The sequence below is a fragment of the Xiphophorus couchianus genome, chromosome 5 (assembly GCF_001444195.1).
Source record: "Xiphophorus couchianus chromosome 5, X_couchianus-1.0, whole genome shotgun sequence".
Classification (NCBI taxonomy): domain Eukaryota; kingdom Metazoa; phylum Chordata; class Actinopteri; order Cyprinodontiformes; family Poeciliidae; genus Xiphophorus; species Xiphophorus couchianus.
The window spans coordinates 12195532-12215823 of NC_040232.1; the positions used below are offsets into that span (position 1 = coordinate 12195532).

General features: G+C 41.1%; 2 protein-coding genes across 9 annotated transcripts in view; both read right to left on the reverse strand.

Moving 5' to 3' along the window:
• Window positions 1–903, reverse strand: part of grin2bb (glutamate receptor, ionotropic, N-methyl D-aspartate 2B, genome duplicate b) — a 123228-nt gene extending 122325 nt beyond the window's left edge. Inside the window, exon 1 of one of the 6 annotated variants that reach the window (XM_028018293.1) lies at window positions 6–901. The gene's annotated coding sequence lies outside the window, so the exon portion shown is untranslated. Of the gene's footprint in view, window positions 1–5 lie in introns of all 6 variants that reach the window. The other 5 variants (XM_028018297.1, XM_028018298.1, XM_028018294.1 and 2 more) reach the window with 5 other exon arrangements.
• A 6139-nt stretch (window positions 904–7042) lies between these two features.
• Window positions 7043–20292, reverse strand: part of atf7ip (activating transcription factor 7 interacting protein) — a 31396-nt gene continuing 18146 nt past the window's right edge. For all 3 annotated transcript variants that reach the window (XM_028017599.1, XM_028017598.1, XM_028017601.1), the window contains exons 2-14: window positions 19740–19792; window positions 18472–18987; window positions 17944–18349; window positions 17440–17618; window positions 17215–17352; window positions 17055–17126; window positions 15378–15460; window positions 13929–13993; window positions 12394–13071; window positions 12198–12305; window positions 12028–12105; window positions 8225–8307; window positions 7043–7952 (exon numbers count right to left, since the gene is read on the reverse strand). In XM_028017599.1, the coding sequence (XP_027873400.1) occupies window positions 7500–7952; window positions 8225–8307; window positions 12028–12105; window positions 12198–12305; window positions 12394–13071; window positions 13929–13993; window positions 15378–15460; window positions 17055–17126; window positions 17215–17352; window positions 17440–17618; window positions 17944–18349; window positions 18472–18981 (2853 nt within the window). In that variant the 5' untranslated portion in view covers window positions 18982–18987; window positions 19740–19792 and the 3' untranslated portion in view covers window positions 7043–7499. The remainder of the gene's footprint in view (window positions 7953–8224; window positions 8308–12027; window positions 12106–12197; window positions 12306–12393; window positions 13072–13928; window positions 13994–15377; window positions 15461–17054; window positions 17127–17214; window positions 17353–17439; window positions 17619–17943; window positions 18350–18471; window positions 18988–19739; window positions 19793–20292) is intronic.

Genomic DNA, 20292 nt, shown 5'->3' on the forward strand with positions numbered 1-20292 from the left:
CCTACCTAGAGGTAACATTAAAGAATCCCGCAAGAGTGTGATGCAAAGAAAATGGGTGTGGAGGGACCAAGAGAGAAGGAAAAAAAAACAACAAAAAAAGAGTCATTCATGAGGAGTTTTTAGTTGTCTCTGAAGAAAATTCATCCAACTTCATATCACATCAGAGTTTATAGAGACAGAGAGAGGTGTGAGATGGGAGAGATCGTGAACTGATAAGTGGTATTTAGAGGTAAAATGACAGGAAGTGACAGGGATGGTGGTTTGGTGGAAGGACGTGGGGAAAGAGTGAGGAGGGACAGGGAAAAGGACAAAAATCAAATCAAAACTCCCCTCTCCTTTCTCACATTCATGGATATAAGAAATTATACACCACATAGATGGAGAAGTAGATGAGGAGGCAGATGACAGAGAGGGAGACTATGTGAAAAGATGAAGCACCTCCCAGCACCGCGATGAGGAATAAGAAAAATATAAAACGAAAGAAAAAATTGAATACTCCAAAGCCTTCCGTTTTTGCTCTGTTTAGTGAGGTGAGGAGGAGAAAGGGGGGTCTTTCAGTTTTATCCCCCCTCTCTCTCTCTCTGTGTTTCTCTCTCTCTCTGCAACTGATCAGTCTTCTTCTCCCCCTCAGTCCTCCTCAAAGCGAGATGCCACCTTCCCCTCAGATGAGCCGTAACCTCAGGCTGGCTGCATGATCTTGGCGTCGCTGTGCAGAGACACAGAGCGTGGAGCTGAAACACACTTCTGACGGGCGTAGCGAGCGGACCACAACTCCAGCTGCACTCTCTTTCGCTCGCCTCCCTCCACTCTGGAGAGAAAGGTGAGAGAGAGAGAGCAGGAAGCCCACTGAGAGGAGGGAAAGAGAGAGCGAGGGATACGTGAAGGATTGTGAATCAAAAAGAGAGTACAGTAAAGATGGGCTGCAGCAACAATTGTGCAGAAAATAGTTTCTTTATAGCGAACGTTGGCTCCCTCTGTTGTTGCGCTGAGCTCAGAGACCAAAATAAAACAGGCAACAGGGAGGCTTTCTGAGAGATTAGTCACTGGCTGCGATGCAGGAAAATAGTGGCGTTATGCAGAATTCAATAACATAACAATTGGTAACAATTAAATGATCTGATATGCAGATTTATTAACAAAGTTTACTTAGTGTATGACATAAATCTCTTATATTCGCAGTATTAGTGTGTGAGGCAGACACTCTTAAATCTTTTGTTTTTGGTAAATCTTTTAGTTAGACTCAGCTATCAGCTATTCAAACCACCAGGTGGTCATCGCAGATGGCAGTTCACACTGACCCTGGCTCAGTAAATCAGGACAAAGAAAAATAAATGCTACTGAACTGGCTGCCTTATAAACACCTGCCTACAGCGTGTGTCAAGTATCATTGTGCTTAGGTATTTCTGCTTCCAAGCCTGCATTTTCTTTAGAAAAAAAGCCAAATTAGAACTAATATGGTGTCAAATACTTTTTCACACGAAACCAGTTAGTTACAGCTAGTTTCTGAAGATAATTAAGTACAGATTATAGGACACACTTAACTCAATAGTGAAATTAAAATTGATGCTAAGATATAAATGGTATGTGCTGTGTAAATAACTTTGAGAGGACATTGGTGTCTAAGATCATTCATAATTACATTAGCCAATAGTTTTATATTTGAGATGAATGATTTCTTATCATAAGGTCATAAGTTAGTAAGTGACTTAAATTATTCACAAACCAGATTTTATTAAGAGCCAAATGTCAAAGTAATGCACAATAAAAATATGAAAATTTACAAAGTTTATTGTCATCATCATAAAAAACTGTATAATAAAAATCATAATATTTATTATGATTATTATTATAGTTATTATTAAACCAACTTGATACTGGTTCCAGGGCTCCCCTCTGTGGTCATTAAAGGCATTTCAGCATGAATGGTAAAACCAAAAATCGAAATGTCACTGAACTGTTTGCAATTAATTTTACTGCTATGCATTTTACTTACTGTCAGCTTACCACAGGCACTTATCATGAAGCATAAAACCATTATCTAACTCACATTTTATAATCAACAGACGCTGACTTTGTTGTCTATTAATTTAGGCTGCATTTCCTGTGGCTCACATTGAACAAGCATCATACTGAACTGAATTGAACAGGACTTGATCTTGTTTGCCTCGTGTCTTCAGATAATGGTTGTTGTGTCTGGGCAATGAATCATGTTCCTACAGCTGTATGTTCTTTGCAACAATTAGCCTAATAAAAATGTGTCCACTCCTCTGGGTGCATCTACCTCTGAATCCCTTTGGAGATTTTATGTCGACTCTAATCTGAGATTCTGTTCATTTTTGAGGCTGGTAAAATGCATTTAACCTGTCTTGCATAACAGGACATTATTTGTCTTTTTGTCCCTGGACTATCTTTTTTGGAGACGCTATTAAAGTTCTTGTAGAAATCGTTTTTATTAGCAGTGATGCTTTAAAGAAATAACAGATTGTCAATTTTGCTTGCAAGCGGTTGTGCAAAAGGACAACATATCAACATTTCTGATGCTCATCACAAACAAATTCAACTTCCTAATGTATGTACTAGTATGGAAATTATCTTTCTTGCAATTAATTGTGACGACTGTTCAGTTCATGCTGTTTAAAGTTTGTTAAAAGTGGCTTAGAGGACGGATGCATAATTTAATATGATGTTTTATCATTACAAATATTTTTAGTTTTGCACAAACAGCAGCACAGCCATTGCTGTATGCATCTGAGCTGAAAGCATGGAAACCTTGCACTTGTGACAGGGAATATGGAAAGACTACAATAATAAGATTACGGTATGAATGTCTCCATCCACCCACTTATCTGGGCCCGGGTTGTTGTGGCAACAGGCTGAGTAGAGTATTCTGAACATTCTTCCCTCTGCAGCGATGTTTTCCAGTGCCTAAAAGAGATGCTTAGGTGTTCTGAAGCACGAGTATATGTGCTGCCTAATAATGACTTCTGGGGATTCCTGGATTCCAGCAGTTTCTGTGCTTTTTTTCCCCCTGAGCCTTTCTGATGGAAGGAACCCAGGAGGCATCAGAATCAGAACCAGCTCAACTGGATTACAAGAGCAGAAGCCCTTCTGAGATTTCAGTGCTTCTTGTCCTATCCTGAAGGCTAAATCCAGTCACTTCCCTGAAAAAACTTATATCCTGCCCTAAGAGAGAGGTTACATCTATTTCTACTTTACTTAAAGTTGACTTTTTACAAAAGCATATCTCTGCATTTCAACTTAATCTACTCTGAACTTTTCCCACTTTCAACTTATTCTCAGGGATCTTCAAGATAGATTTTCATTCCCAACCAATCACATTTCCAATTAGGTTGAAGGTTTAGGGTACGTTAAGCATGTTGGGAATTATAGAAGCTACAATTTAAACGCAATAAAATCTGAATGTGAACTGCATCCACCACATTCACTGGGATTTTATGTGGTAGACCGACACAAAGCACCACAGCATCATGAAGACTCAGGAATGTTGTGAAGACGTTTGAAGCAGGGCTAGGTTACAAAACAACACCCAAAAATATTTCGCAAAAAACAAGCAAGAACGCCTGCATCCGTAACAGAACAAATGCATAAAATTGGGCAAGAAAAGGATTTATAAACTTACAAAACATTCATATTTACCAAGGTAAGCTGAAATGTGAGGCTACAGATGATAGCATACTAAGAGCCGTTTGGGAGCGCAGGGAGCCAGCGGGCTTTCTGAAAAGAGCCGAACTTCTCCTCCGTTCTGAGCACTACCTCTCTCTGCAACAGCCTAACTACGAAACGCCAAAAACTGTGCTGAGTAGAAAGTGTAACAAGAGAAGAGAAACAGGCAAGTGACGCGTGAAGGAAACACAAGCACCAACATCATCCAGCTGTCTCTCATTTTGTTTTTATTCAACTATGTTGGTATTACATGTCTAACTATATTGGTTCTTCACAAGCCACACTTTATGCTGAAAACAAAATAAAGAAAAATCTCTAAATATAAACGATGCTCTCCTTACCTGAGAAGACACTGCATCATCATCATTAGACCAGAGAGGAGGTCTAATGTCTCCTCTCTGACTTTGCTCTTTCTATTGTGACAATAAAGATTTCATTTAAATATGTGGAAAGCAACAGTGAACACATCTTCAGTACATAAATGAAAGAGGATTGGGTTTATTTCTAACATAAATATCAAGGAATGCAACATAGGTAAAAACATCAGTATTCTTCTGAAAGGAGGGATAATATTCAAAATCAACTTTTTCTTATCGATATATTATGTGATAATAGTATTCCCTCAGTTAAAACATTGCATTGGTTCTTTCCTGCATGTTTAAGGAATCCTTAAATCTCTGGTAGCCATTCTATGGTGCCTAAACTCTTGCTCCTACATAGCACCGTTTATTTCCACATAGCTCCTCCTGGGAGCTGCAGTCTAAAAAAACAAGCTTCCACCTCACAGAGCGTGTTAAGCAACAGCTTCACCAGACTAGCACCATCAGCAATAAGCAAATGGTGAAGCTTATCATACAATCTCTGCAATGCTCCTGTTGCAAATAACAAAATGGAAGCATGGTTGTCATGATGTACTGAAGGAGGAATGTTGGAAAGAGCAGGAGCTTCTTAAAGAAACAGGGCTCAATTTCATTTTAAGTTAAATTTGAAATGCAGCATTTTTATAATAACTGAATGTAGTTGTTAGGTCTACTTGATTGGGATATCAAATTACTCTATGTGCCTGGAAAACACATAATACCACCCAAGCTTATTAACATGATAGCCTACTGGCTAGTCATTCAGCTAACATCATGTACAGCATTGGTCAACTTACACGGTTTGTTTGAGGGCGTGGGGTGGGGAGACTGCGCAAAGTTTTTTTTCTTTGCCTTTAGCTGGCTCAGGCTGGTTTGCTACCATACAGCCCCACTCAGCAAGTCTCCCGTCGGTGAGTCACGGCTTGCCTGTCCGCTGCACAACGGACAGGCAAGCCTAGTCATTGCCTTTCTGTGCAAATCCGCTCGAAAAACATCGCCAGAGGACACTCTGGGCTTTCTCCCCTTCGTTTGGATTCTCTCCGGTAATTTTCTACCGGACCAATCAGCGAACAGAAGGAGATGTCGTTAACGACTACGTCGATTTTCTGCGCTATTTTAGAATTGTAGTCTGCCTGTAGTTTTAGCAATGGTAGCGGAGGAAGTGAACCGAATTGAAGCCGTTCAGCCCACGGTGGACACAATTCCAAATATTACATTAACATTGACAGCCGCCTCATTCAGCTCTTTGCAATGCGGGATGGTGGTTTACAGCGCAGGCAACTTCCGGTATGCTTTCGTAGCGCCGAACTGGCGCATTACATACGTCACGAATGAACGTTAGAGATTGGGTAAAATTTTAAACTTTCAAAACAGGCCACACCTCCAGGAAGCAATGGTTTCTCAATAGTTTATAACCCCAGACCGTCTGTACAAAGCTGATAGCGTAGACTAGGGGCTGTTTTTTATCAGGCTACCACGTAACGGACTAATTGGTAATTATTGAGCGTTTACATTATCATCTACCACCCGCAGTGCACCACCTCCATCCGGCGAGATTAGAGCCAGTGATATGGCATGTGCGCTCATATGTTTAAATACGGCTCAATAAAACACTTTACCGCATGTTAACGAATTCAGTTGTTGCAACGACAAAAAAGTGCGGGGAACAGAGGGCACAACTGCCACGCCTGTTACAACTATATCTTCAGCTCAAGTTCCAGGGCCAGTGCTGCAGGGTAGTGATGGTGAGATGAAGCCTCATGAGGCATTGAACCACTTGAGCCAACTGGTTCGAGAAAGGGTTCATTTCTTGAAGCTTCATGTGCACACGAAACCACCTACTGGCCAGGTGTATAATCACAGCCAGCTGTATCTTAACACGTGTGATGCATTGAATTTTTGTCTATTATGGCTCTTGGGAATGACTTCACAAAAGGTGTAGGACGAAATCATTTGTCTACATAAATTATGTATACACATATGTGTATAATAAAATATTGTTTGAATGTATTCTCTGTGTGTAATTATTCCCAAAATAGTAGTGTCATGTGATATGGCATGTTGTGTAATAATGTTTTTCTGTAGAAAAATGGCATGGGCTTAATCAGGCAGAGGACAGTGAAAGTGCCTGTGGAACTAGGGAGGGGGTAGTGAATAGGCTAATGCTTGTGTAACTTGGATGATTTCATGCATTTTTATTAAGAAACAACAATTTCTCCACAGTTTTTGGTTTCAAACGATTTCTCTTTTTTGACACTACATGGATGAGGTGTTATTATTGTACCCCAACTCCTTGGAGCACAATAAACACCTCACCTTTACAGATAATAAGAAACAGTGAAAAATACAGTTCCTCATAAGCAAACCTAATGCATCTGCAAATGTTCAGTTCACCTTACCTTGTTAGGGCTTATCAAATCAAAATGTTCCCACATAGGAGAAATCCTCCTCTTTCTCGCCGGCTCCATCCTACTCCTATCCTGTCCTCGCGCTCCTAAATCTTCTATCTATCTATCTATCTATCTGTCTGTCCTAAACTCTCCAAACACCAAACTAACTGTCTCAGACTAAATAACCACTATCCAAACTCTGCTATCCAAACTATCAAAACTCTATCCACTCTCTCAACTGACCGCAACTCGCCTACAACAACCCACATGAATGGAGCCTGTGGGGTTTCTAAAGCTGTCAAACCCCGCGCCAAACTCTGAGCCACTTCCCGAAACAGTCACGTGGTACAGCCGGGCAGCGAGGCTTCGGACGTCATCGTTTTCGGCTCCTCCCCTAAATGAAGCAAGCTTCGATACGCGCTTTACGGAAACGCCCCCTCCATTACTCGACACACGCCTCGAAGCCTCGGCACATCACGTAACATCACTACTGCAGGGGCACTGGGCTCTGTTGGGCCCTCTAAACTAAGAGTATGAATCATATCACTATGATCTCTGTAGGTCACTGTTGCAGATTACAAACTAGAAATCACAATATAGAGACCAAACTTTAATAAAACTTTTTATTATGTTTTTCAAAGTCTGGTTGCCAGACAGAACTTAAAAAAAATTATTCTGTTTCTACCACACAATTATACGTATTTGTGCAATTGAGTTGAACAATGAACAATCTTGTCACCTGTCATGAAGAAAGGAAAGAGGAAAAAAAAAAACAGAACAGTCTTGGTCTGAGTTGCAGGAGTGAACATAAATATCTGACCTGGCAGAGGGCAAAAAATAATACAGTCTTTTACACAACAGCTTAGATCACAAAAGAATACATCACATACAGGGGAATCAGACAGCCAGCAGTTTGCTAGTTCATTTATCCGAGTCCAGTTTTTTTATGGAGACATATTTACAGATACTGTCTGTTCAGCTTACAATATATGAACTCTTAAAACAAAACAGAAAAAAAAGAAATCAAAAGTAGAAGCTGAAAAAAATGTCTTTATTTTGTATTGGTTTAGCTTGAACTGGAACTGATAACATTTGTGCATTGAGGTTCACAGCAAGAACCGTAGCGCCCATAAATGTCTTTGGCTCGAACTGCAAAATAGTACGTGGAGCCGGACTGGAACTGGGTCAGTGTGCAAGCCATGGGCAGAGGAAGGGCGTTCACTTCCCCTATCTTCTTCCAGTGCTGGTGAGCCGTACTGCTACTGGAGTTGTCTTGATGGAAGGCATAGAGGTGATAGCTGTCCACAGTCGCGCAGGTGCGATCAGTTTCTGCAACGCTCCAGGACAGCACGATACCGGTCTGACCCGGCACTAACTTTAGCTGAAGTTGCTGGGGGGGTGACGTCTGCTCTGCCTCTGGGGGCAAACGCTGAGGAGCGGGAGCGGGAGGGAGAGGAGGGAGCGCCGAGCTGGGGCCACGGGGCATTGTAGTGGTTACTGTGCGGGACTTCAAGGATTCCTTCACAAGAGAGCAATGAGAAGAGTGGTTGTAATTTCAAAAAGCAAACAAATGCCTTCATAAATGAATAAATATTACAGTGAGTTTCTTTCATGCTTTCCACTAATCCCAAACACCTCTTAATACATAATTACTGAGAAAATGTGAATCGCAGTACTTCTAATTAATGGCTCAACCTATCTTATACAGTAATAACTGCTTTAGAGTGGAAGAAAGTACAGCATTATAAATACATCTGAATCAAATATATTAAGGAAGCTTCATATATTCACCTGTGGGGGGCGGTGATGCACTGTTATCTGGGGATTGCTTGTTGAGTTCTGATTGGTTTTTGGGGATGATCTTGGTCCTGTACCTGTGAAACGGTAATAAACATAAATTATATCATAGGCATCAATTAAATACCACAAAAACAAAGTATAAATGTGAATTTATTAAATATTTCAAATCTTAATGGTTTGGGCCAGTCAGTTACTCTTGTAAACCCTTAAGAACTGGTTTGCATACAGAACCGGCCACATTTACTGGTGCCCCTGTTGAAGTATTACTGAAGCGGAATGAAAACTAAAAATGAATTTTCATTTGCGCATATGTATTAACCGAGATTTGTTTTAAGAATGCATTGCTTTGTGGGATTGCTGGGTGGCTCAGTTGGTAGAGCGGGCAAAATATGTGCAGAGGTTATAGTCCTGTTTATCCCAGGCTCAGGTCACTGATAGATTAAAAAAAATATATATATATATATATATTGGCAAGAGGAGTCAAGAGAAGAAAAGAGAATCTGGGACTCTGGATTATCTTGACTAGAGAAATTATGCAAACAGTAATAGTTAACACAAAAGCCTCGAGCAGTCATTTTAATCTCAGTTTGTTGACCTTGTAAGTTTACTACTAAAATAATAAATGTTTTTTCAAACTGAAATAACCCCAAAACAGACTTTTCATTCAATAGACAAAGTTTAATTGAGCATTAAGCTTTTACTTGCATCGATCATCAACATTCACCTACTACAAGCAATTTTTGTTGACTTATCAAAAATCTAAACAAAATGACTACATACTGCAAAGATATTTGTAAACAGTAAACATTTGAAAAGTATGAAATAAAGTGGCAGAACACAAATTTGATGTCAAAAGTAGAAAAAGAACAATGAACACAAGAACTATGTACACTATTTACAATGAAGCTAATGAAATCATTTATCATTCGCAGAGAGAGCAGATCACCACTGTTCGCCTGGCGCAACTCCCAAACACGGATTTAAAGCATTTGTTGCAAATGTTAGCGGTTTTATTTTTACTGCAGTATTTCCGCACTTGGCACTGCTTCCTTCTAAGGCTTTTGGGCACTTTTAAGTCCAAAAGTCTAAGACTTTCACTTTGCTCAACCCTCTTTGGGTTTCGTCTCGCCTCTATAAACTCTGCACAACGCTCCTCCCCTAGCTGCTGCAGAAACCTGCGCCGTGGGATCTGGATGCCAGTGCACTGCTGGAACAGAATGTGAGCATTTATTCCCGCAAGGTCCAGTATGTTGTAAAACACAGCAACATACCATCTCTGTGTACCACGCTTTACTGAGTATTTCCTTGCCATGTGATCCAGAATGTCCTCACCGTATTTTGTGTTTTTGTCATATTGCACAGACTCTGGTTTTGCCTTCAGCCCATCAATAAAATCCGGGTTCACAGTACTGAGACTACAGGCACTTCTGCGGATCTTCCTGGGCTCCAAGATGGTAGCCAGTTTTAGAGAGGTGAAGAAACCATCGGTGTTGATGTTTCTTCCCTTCCTCATGAATGGCTCCAACAGATTCACAGCTACTTCCTCGTCAAGAAGCATTTCCTCCTCTCCCAGATAAGGAGCCCCATTCAGCATGTATTTTGACTCGACGTCCACTGCCAGCCAAAATTTGATTCCAAATTTACAAGGCTTGTTTGCCATGTACTTTATAAATTTACACTTGGCCTTGGTGGGGAAAAGCTGCTCTTCAATGATGATGTTGGCATCGGGATTGTAACAAGCAATACAGTTCTTCACAAACATGTTCCAGGTAGCTGAGATCCTGTCTTTCATCAGTCGTGAACATTGATTTTTATTCTGATTGAAACTGAGAAACCTCATAATGTCTTTGAACCTGTCTCTGGACATTGTTTCCCTGAAAAACATGAAGCCCCATTTCTCTGACCAGAGACTGCCCAAGTCCATATATTTTGTTCCCTTAGCTCCACGGATATACAGGATGCCGATAAAGGCTTTCAGTACAGACATAGTCATGTCCCACGATCTGTTACTTGGATGTTGATGAGCTTCAGTCACAGTACACTTCCTGATGTGCTTTAGCATGCTTGGGTCAATAATGCACAGGAAAGCAGTGAGCGCACTATTGATGCTGTGCTTTGCGTAGAGAGTGGGGCCAGTGGCTTCACTGAGGACATTTTCACTCTTCCAATTCCCTGGATGCTCAGCAGTCCACACAGACTCCTCCTTTATATTTTCCACCTTCAGCACCGCCAGTAGGCTGGCTTTCGTGTTGGCATCAGGTGTGGAAACTGGTTCAGTGTGCCCTATGATGAAAATAAATTGGCAATAAATAAGATTGCCATGCGAAATTCAGGCCTGCGCTATAGCATTATCATGATTCATCAACCTGATGATTTAGCCAACAAAGTGCCTGCAATTAACCCAGCTTAGGAAAGCTCACCTGACATTTCAGCTTTTATAATTGCCTTTGTGGGATGGTCAGAAAAGATTATTGGTCTCCTTTTGCTTGAGTCGTCCTCTGACTCAATCTCTGAAGATGAGGAGTTTTCATCCACCCAGGAATCAGGAATCGTAGATATCGTCAGATTCCTCCTCCAGGTCAGATTGTCCATCAGAATTGTAGCTGTCCATGTACAGTCTTTCCAACACCATTTCTATGGTCATATTTCTTTTATCAGTCCCTCCTGGATTTTCCGATTGTTTTTGTGTTCATAAATTACAGATTTTGTACTGCGACTTTAGAAATATTTGCAAGAAATTTTGTGATATTTTTCCTCAAACATCTTGTAAAATCTTCATTTCGATGTAGTTACAAAAAAATACAAAGAAATGTGTATTTTTTAAAAAATTTAATTGCTTGATTTTTGTTATCCGCAATAAAGCAGATTATAACATTACATCAAATTAAGCTGAAGCAGCAGTGTATTAGAAGCAAAAAATACTGCCACCTGCAGGTGGGAGTTAGCAGTAACTTGAACCCAATGTTGTCCATGCTTCTTTCTCTCCTCTACTTTCATCTCCTTCTTTCCCTTTAAACTTTTTCTGCACCTTTCTCAATTTCTTGTCTGCATCCATGTCCATTATATTTAAAACAAACCCAAAGAAATGACACAAAGAACAATGATTTAGGCCATTTCTGCAAAAAATACAGTGATGTGTTAATTTTGTTTTTTGAATTGCTGAATCGTAAAAAACTGGAGGGACTGTTTTATACCTTTGTATAATTTTCTATCTTCTTTTATAGTTTCAGACATAAAAGAAACAAAAAATTAGAAGAACAAACCCCTGGAGATGCTCTTTGACAGACGGCTGTCATATTTCCCACCTTCTATTTTTATCTTTCCCAGGAAAATCCAAAATATACCAGCGCAAAATGGCCGACGGTGGCCAAAACAGGTAGAAACGACTGTATTTCATTTGTCTTTTGCACACTAAATATGAAATCCATTTAATTCTGAATATTTACATAGCTTTTCAGAAACATCAGGGACCAGCAAGGATTTATATGCTTTGCATTGATAAAGTAATTCAACATGCAAATTGTAAAGCAGTCAAAAGCACCGTCACAGCCTTTCTAGAGTTAAAGATTCCTCTGTCTGTTCACGTTACCCTTAATTTTACAGAAATGAGGATTAACAACACATTACCAGAGTAGCAGATGGTGGATTTTTCTCAGATGTTGTAACCACAATAAAATATTAACTTCTTTGAAGGCTTTTCACTCATCTTTACCATAGGTGAGAAAAATATGGGCCGGCATTGTTAAGTTTTAAAATAGAAAATAAATGTATGCTCGTTGTAATTTGTTGCTTACTGTTGGGAATGCTGATGACTGGGTTAGGTCGGGGGCCAGAGGAGGGCGTTGCACCTTGGGCAGTCTTCACTCCTGTCACTGAATAACACAGGAGGCATGATAGTTGAGTCAATGAAAAAACAAAAATGATTCCAAATCAGTTTTTAAATGAGAAAAACGCTCCTTTGTACCTTGTACATCGTCGTCATCCTCGGTGAGGTCAATGACGGAGCCTTTAGGTCTTGCTGGAGGGGGAGGTGCAGCTGCTTTAGATGGAGTGGGTACAGAAGCTTGGTTGTCTAAGCAGAATAGAACATTGCTGATGAAGATGTGTAATTAAGAGAAGAGGAAGTGAGCATTGTCCCACTAATCTTACAATTTCCTCACCTGTCTTGGATGTGAGAGACGTCCCTTGTGGTGTTCCTGGTGCAGTGGAGCCCGTCGCTGCTGGCCCTGAGGTTGCAGGTGACGAGGCTGAAGACACAGCGCCAGCCACAGACACAGACTGAGCCGGGGCTCTGACGGTGGTCACAGACACCCCGGCGTTGGGTGTGGTTATTCTTCCCGCTCCACCTTGATACACGGCTCGGGCTAGGGAGATTTGCGTTGTGGCTACCTGCCCGGAAGAAGCCTGCAGAGTGGGAAGGGCGGCAGCTGTAGAGGTGGGGGCTGATGCTGTGTTAGCTGCAGGAGAAGGCTTGAGGATGAAGGTGGTGGTGGACGGAGTGGTTTTGGCCTTGTTCAGGGAAGTGGCTGCAGCCAAAGAGGAGACGGGGAAGTTGACAAGAGTTCCTGTTTGGCCGTTGACCGACAGAGGCAGCTGGATGACCAGCGGCTGGCCTGCAGTCACCATGCCGCTCCCAGGTGTTGTTTTCAGCACCAGAGTGCCCGGTTGGCTTTGAGTGGTGATGCCTGTTGCCAAAGTGGAGGCAGAGCTGGAGGTGATCAGCTGCAGGATTGAGCCCTGTGGGACTAGGGTGGTGGTGGTGGTGGAAGCTGGGGCTAGGGCTGAGGCGGAAGCTGTGGGCGCTGTAGAAACCGTCAGAGGAGCAGCGATTGGAACCACTGCATTGACAAATTAGAAAAAAATCAAGCGGATGAGTAAAAAAGAGCCATGGAAACTTTGATATACTCTGTAATTTGGTTATTTTGTTAATCCTTAACACATTCATTTTGTCAACCACAAACTTCAACCCAGGGCACTGCAGTGCATCATTCTGAAGTTGAATCAAAGTGTTTCATGGTTTTTAAAATGCTTTGCAAATTAAAATCTAAAGTGTAGTGCCCCTAAGCAACATAGAAGATATGTCAGGAAGAAAGTTGTGTAGGGGTTTTAATCGAGGGTTAATGTTTAATCTATAGAGAATGCCCACAAGTGTCACGTCACAGTGCATTCTGGGAATCGGTTGCTCCACGTCAGCTTTGTTAAAGCCAATTCTATACGAAGTAGTTTAACAAACAGTAAACTAGTGATCCTGACTTGCTCACATAGTTTGTGTAGTACAAACACATACAAAAAACATGCACTCAGTACATAAACTCATGGATGTTTTCTGTTTGTCTAACTTCAGATCTTGTGGAGTTTCAGAACACACCTGAGGAGTAACTTGGCCAAAAGTGGAATATTTTGAAAAAGAATGCAATTTCCTCACCACAACTTCAAAGTAGCACAGTGATTGGAACCAGTGCAGCTAACAACATGTTATATAAAGTGAATGCTGCGCAAACTCCCCCAAAAATTAAGACATTTTATGTGTACTTTGTCTCTGGTATTTAACTAACTCTACATGGGGTGCTGAATACAAATGTGCCATACTTTTCAGATCCATCCTTTCACTTCCACTTCATAATTTTAAGGTTGGAACTGAACAAAATAAGGTCAAGTTGAAGTTATGTGAATAATTTTAAAACGTTTTACTTACCAGCGGTGCTGGATGAACCAACAGCTGCTGTAGTCTGCTTGACTTCAACAGAGGTCCGGACTGGCCTGTTCAGAAAGATTGCTCATGCTTAGGATTAAGAAGCCAAGTATGTCCACTGACAGGATGACGACTAACTGTGTGGTGGTGGGGACAAATAATTTTATTCACAGTCATCTTTTCATATCTTGCAGATAGACTCCAGCTCACAGGCAAAGTTCAGGTTTAATTCTACATTACAGCATCAGGTTTTTTTTTCAAATGATGTAAAGCCACCAGGAGTCCGTGTCAACATGTTAGTGATTCGTCTAAATAAAGTGTTTTATGTGCTCTAGGTTGATCATTGACAATTGTCCCAGAATGTTTTCACTTCACTGTGTCAAAAGAGCAAAGGAGTACTGTCGTCATATTCGCGAAAAAAATCTGGTCTCCTCTTTACTCTGAGTATTTCATTGATGGCGTCTCGGATCTCTCTCCACCTGTCAGTGGACAGGAACGGAAAACGACGGTCGATGTACATCCTTATTGTCCTCCTCAGGTTTCTGGGCAGAGCCTCCTTGCCCATCAGTCCAACATAATTGACCTTTGCAACCCAGTCACAGTAGACGTCATATGGCACCAAGTACCGGAATATGTAGGACGCATAGCGGTCAGGTCTGGGATTCCCTGAGCTTCTCTGGCAGTTGTGATAAAGTACTCTCTCCAACTGAGACGAAATTGTGCGGAGCTTTACATCAGCTCTGCATCTTCCCTCACTGTGTTCTGCCAGCATTCTTGCCATGGCGGTATGGCGTGCCATGTCTGGCTCCTTCTCCTCCTTAATTTCCAGCTCTTCTTTCTCCTTCTTGACAGGCAGTACAGGAGTCCTGCCAAGAGAGGGCGCCCCTCCCTCTCTGGGCGCCTCAACTGTCTGCCCACGGAGCACGCTGTTGGGAGGAGAGGTGCAGTTTTAACTACACTCTGCACTTCCTGAAGAAACGCTCAGGTTATCACATTGCAGAACGTCACAAGACTCAGGACAAAAGGTGCAAAACACCCGGGCATGGGGTGTGGGTTTATTCCTAGCAAGTACTAGGAAGTGCTCTAAAGCTGATCCTGACAGGAAAGGAGGATTTAATTTTTCTGTCCGTTAGCTTTATGTTCACTTTTACTGGTTACACTTAGCAACCCGGGACAATGTCATCGGATGGCGCTCTGCACGGTCTCCTGTGTAGTACTGGCTTCAGTCCGGTATTGTCACGTTCTTACAAAAGCCAAATTCTAGTCACACAAAATATCACAGACAATGTATATGTACAAAACACAGCTGCTGCGGAAATATTCAGTCACATGATGATAAAGGCTTGAAAATGTGAGTTTGCTGTCGACTTGTAAAAATAACCGTTATAAATTTGAGAAGCTACATTCGTTTTGTAAATTAACAGCAGCTACACTTGGTGAGCAGGTACTTACCGCTGAACTTGGGAGTTGTTTGTTACAGTTGCAGCCTTGGCAGCAGCAGTAGCAGCGGCGGCAGCAGTAGCAGCAGCAAATGCCTGTGGAAATCAAACAGTTATCTTTTAGGTCAGACCTAGAAATTTTAGATGCTCTGCTGATAGGTTGAGGTAACAAGAACGTTTTGAAGTTCATTCAAAGGCTGATTTTTTTTAAGTTAATTTTGTGGGAAAGACTGAAATTTGAGTGACAAATTCCTTTTGTGGCCCTGAATTGTTTTGTTCAATGTCACACCCTAGTAACACCTCAGGCTTCAAAGGACTAAAAAGTAGCTATGAAGAATAAAGGAAGCAAAACCAAACAAATGTAAGATATACTAAAAAAAACTAGCTATAGTTAGTGCAGCATGGCATCAAAGGTTGGTTACTTAAGTGCTGAGTCACAAACCAGAAGTGAGTCTAAGTTGGCAAAGAAGAAAAAAAACCAAAAAAAACCCACACAAATTACTAGGAGTGCACTGATTTCAGTTTTCTGGCCGAATGTTGATCTTTGAAAAGCCTGACTTGCCGATTCCGATTTTGCCTGATATCAAATTTTCTTGTCTAAAATGTTGCTAAAGATAGCAAAAAAGTTGCTGAGTTGGGGTGACTATTTACTGAAGGCGTGCAGGCATGACCTAGTGGGCCGGTGTATCAGTCATACCTCTCTCAAGGGAGAGCAGAAGAGGACAGTGGTTGATTTTTAGACCTTTGCCGAAATGGATAAGATCAGCATCACATGTAAGCATCGACCAATCAACTGATCTCCCAAGATTAAGGAAATCGGCTGGCCAATAGATCGGTGCACCCCTACAAATGACCAAATCTCAAATTACAGTGGCAACCACAAGATTTATGGATGAATGTAGAGTAAATAAGTTAAGTATTCTTCCCACATTAATTGTTGGCTAATATATTCTTAGTGCTATGAACTTGCATTTTATTTCCTAATGTGAAGGTGGGCAGAATCTCAAAGTAGGAGTTGCTCACTGAACACAAATGATGTCACCCAAAATGTCAACAGCAGGAAGCACAGATGAAAAAAGAAGAAAATGGGCATGTACTGCAAATAATATCGCAATATTTAATATTATCGCTGTTACAAGATGTTCTAATATTGTGCAGCCTAAATACCAATATGATATTTAACTAGTTGGCGACAAAAGACATATGATGGTAATTATGAATTTCGTTGTCCTTGTGACAATGACAATAAAGATTTATCTTATCTTATCTTATCTATGATACACAAGATGAGTTGGAAGTAGCAACACTACAATTTTCTAATATTGTCCAGCCATATTTTAATTATTTATTAACTGAAAGGGGTTCTACTTGGGGAGAATGTTCTAACAGCCTTAATGTAGCAGTTTTCTTCCTACTTTTGGGAGAATTTGATTAAAATCCTATTTACAGGTTATATAGCAACATTTTTGGAACAGCAGTGTTCATCCAGCCCCTTATAACAATCAATTGCTCACGTTGCCATTTGAAAAAAAAATAATAATTACACAGACCCTGTCTTATGGCATGATCTCACTACAACTTTAAATATGTCAACCATATTTAAAGTTGACATACTTTAAATATGTAAACTTTAAAGTATGACAAACAATCACACAAATACAAAACAATAAGGCAGAAAATCCCATCTCACCTCCTGTTTTCTTTTGTTTTCTGACACCTGATTTGCTTCTCCAAACTTTTTGGCCAGTCGAGCGATCTTGCTCTTAAAGAAATAAATAAAAAAGTTCAATTTCTTACGGTGTTACAAGGCTGTAGACTTTCTTCAAGCGGAAGACTTCCCGTTTACTTACTTGGAGTGAGTTGATGGCAGTTTGGTGTTTAGTGGCACAGTCGATTTTGTCTACTCTGTCCTTTAACTCCTGGAAATGTTTGTCAAAGATTGTCAGCTCCAAGATCTTCAGACGCTCATTCACAAGCTGTTGGATGATCTGAGAAAGGAAATAAATAATCTGTAAGTTTATTTGTCATGAACATGAGAAATCTTTTTGCCAGCCCAAGAGATGCAGAAAACAAACCTTTTCCAGTTTTTGCTGGCTGCCAGCTTTTGCTGTGATTTTGAGCTCCAGTTGGGCCTCCAGCTCCTCGTGTTCAACCTTGGGCCTCTTCCCTTCTCTCTTCACAGTCACTGCATCGTTTTCATTTCCCTCTGATAAAGTGCGCTTCAGTCCCGAGTTTGAGCTCTTCTGCCCTTGATCTGTGAGTGAAACAAAGACACACTGGTAATGACCCTGTTTGGCTCAGTTGTTGTTCTACATCCAAACCGTAGATGCAAAGCTAGTTGAAACATACCCCCCAAAAAATGAACCCAAACTTTGCAGCAAAATATTTTGAAAAAAAACTTTGAAAACCAAATCTTTCACTTCACAAACATGCAACACACACACAAAAATAACTTTTGCAAGGCATGCTTGTCCCAGAATGTTATTTGTCTAAGGTGACACTTATGGCAGTTTTACTTCAGATCTATTTGTCTTATATGGGAGGAATAGAAGGAGCTGTTATGATTTGCTGTTCTATACCTGTGTTACAAGGTGGGGTGGATGATGGTCGAGTTGGTCCTTTCTCTTGTCCAGCATCACCTTCTTCCTTTTTGAACTCCACTTTCACTGAGTTCACCTCCATTTTTTTCTCCTCATTTGAGTCTTTCTCAACAGAGGTTTTGTTACTGTCTTCCTCTTTGCTTTCAGCTGTTGGTCGTTTGTCCTCACCAGACGCAGGGAGATGTGTTGAAGAATCGGAGGGTGCCTCACTGGGGGAAGGAGGTTTTTCATGTTTCGCTGTGGACGAGGATTCCTCAGAATCTATATTTGCTGAGTCGTTTTCTTCGTCCATTGGTTCTATACATTCAGACAGTGCAGATGGTTCAGGAGAGCGTTTGTCAGAGTCCTTTTCCTCAACTGGTTCCTCTGGTGCAGCCATTTTCTCCTGAATGAGAATATGAACAATGAATGAATTCAATATATTAATGGTTAAATTTAAAGTCACCATTAAATTTAGCTAAATATTTGATAAAGTGTTTTAAATGTCAATGATTTCAGAGCATTTACCTCTGTTTCATCTACTGGAATCACATCAGTGTCTTCCTTCTCTTGCTCCCTATGTTCTGCAGACACCGGTACTTCAGACTCGCTTTGTGGGGACGGTGAAGAGCTTCTCTTCTCTTCATTGTCCATCTTCTTTGCATCGTGGGGTTCTGAGGGTGGTAGCGACGACTGAGACGTAGCTTCTTCCTGCGGGTTGGGACTTTGGGAAGAGCCCGGGGAGGGTGACAGATTCAGGGACAGAAAGGGCGCCGGCGAACTCAGGGATCCAGGAGTGGCGGGGGAAGCCGCCTGAGGAGAGTTGGGGTCAGAGGAACTGTTTTGCTCCTTGTCGCCAACCTTTTGCCCGTCTTCCTTATGCGTGCCATTCACCAGCGGTGGTGGGGACGGGCCGGACAGACCCGGAGCAGAGTTCAGTAAAGTGCTGTGAAGGCTTTCCAGTTGCAGACGATCACTAATCTTCATGGTTTTCCTGGCACGAAAAATTTTCTTTTTTTCCTCTGTCACAACTTCCATTTCTTCCTGTAAGGTGACAAGAATAGATCAGAGGCTGGACCGGTCAGTTCCGCCCAGGAGTCTGTACGCTACGCCCTGACAGCTGTAGAGCCTGATCCAAAACACTAGAGGTCACTGTGGAGCTCTTCTACCTTCTTGTTTGCTCTTTTCTAGAGGGTTCCTTCACAGCTCTGAGAACCAGTCAGTTCGGAATAAACAAACAGTATTCAGCAGATGATTTCTCAGTTTTCAAGTAAAATCAGGCAGATTCTTAAAATCTGATCCACACTGTCACTGTTTTAGAGACAGAACCAAAAGTAGCATCTCAGTAAGTAAGAGCCTCTTTTTTGAGTCTATCAACAAAAAAAAAGAAAAAATAAGTCTAAAATCCTAATTTTGTTTGGATTGGGCTATCAACTTCCTGTTTACCTAAGCCCGGATCCAGGAGTTGAAACAGCAGCTGTAGCTCAGGCTTCCTTCCATCCCCCCCTTCAGCTATTGGTGGAATCCTCAGCCAATCAGAGCGGACTAACTGGGGCAGTCCTTGCAGCAGCAGAGGTTATGCAAAACATGGAAGGCTTTCCGTACAAGGTTTTTGTTTCCCCACACACGGTACAACGAAGGCTAGTTGTAGAATTGCTCTAAATCTCCATATTAAGAGCCTATATAACAGAGCTCTTTTTTTCATTAGATTTACATTCAAATATATGTGATGAAGGAAATTGCTGCAAAAATAGCAATACTAACAAAATAAATTAGATTTTTAATCTGGGACTCACCTTCAAACCAAAAGGTTCTTGGTCATGGATTTAACACCAGCTTTGTCGACAACCTGAACGGAAAAAAAAAGATTCTTTAAGTGATTTTCTTAGCAACAAACATATCAAACAAATTAGAATGTAAGCCTAAATTTAGCTCCGCTGAATAAAATTATCCATCAGGATCCTAAAGAGATGTATTAAAGTATTTAGAGCTTCTAACAACGTAGCACACAGATAAAGGTCAATACAACATCTATATAAAGAGTTGTTCTGCTGAGATGCAGCAAAGAGATGCTTTAAAAACAAAAAACATTTTATTAATAATGACCAACTTTCTTATTTGGTCAAACACCAGACAAGGCTTATCTCTATGTTGAGAGTTGAGACATAATCATCAAATGCTGACTTTTCTTCCCGTATTTAAATAATCAAAAAACTGCGTTCAATGTGATGGAATCAACAGCAGAGCTAAAGGTTTCTGTTGGCTTCGGGGCGGGAATAAGGTTTAAAAGCTGGCTCTGATGATCATTTTCTGTGTAAAGTTGGTTAGCTTTACCGTTTCTGCATTGCT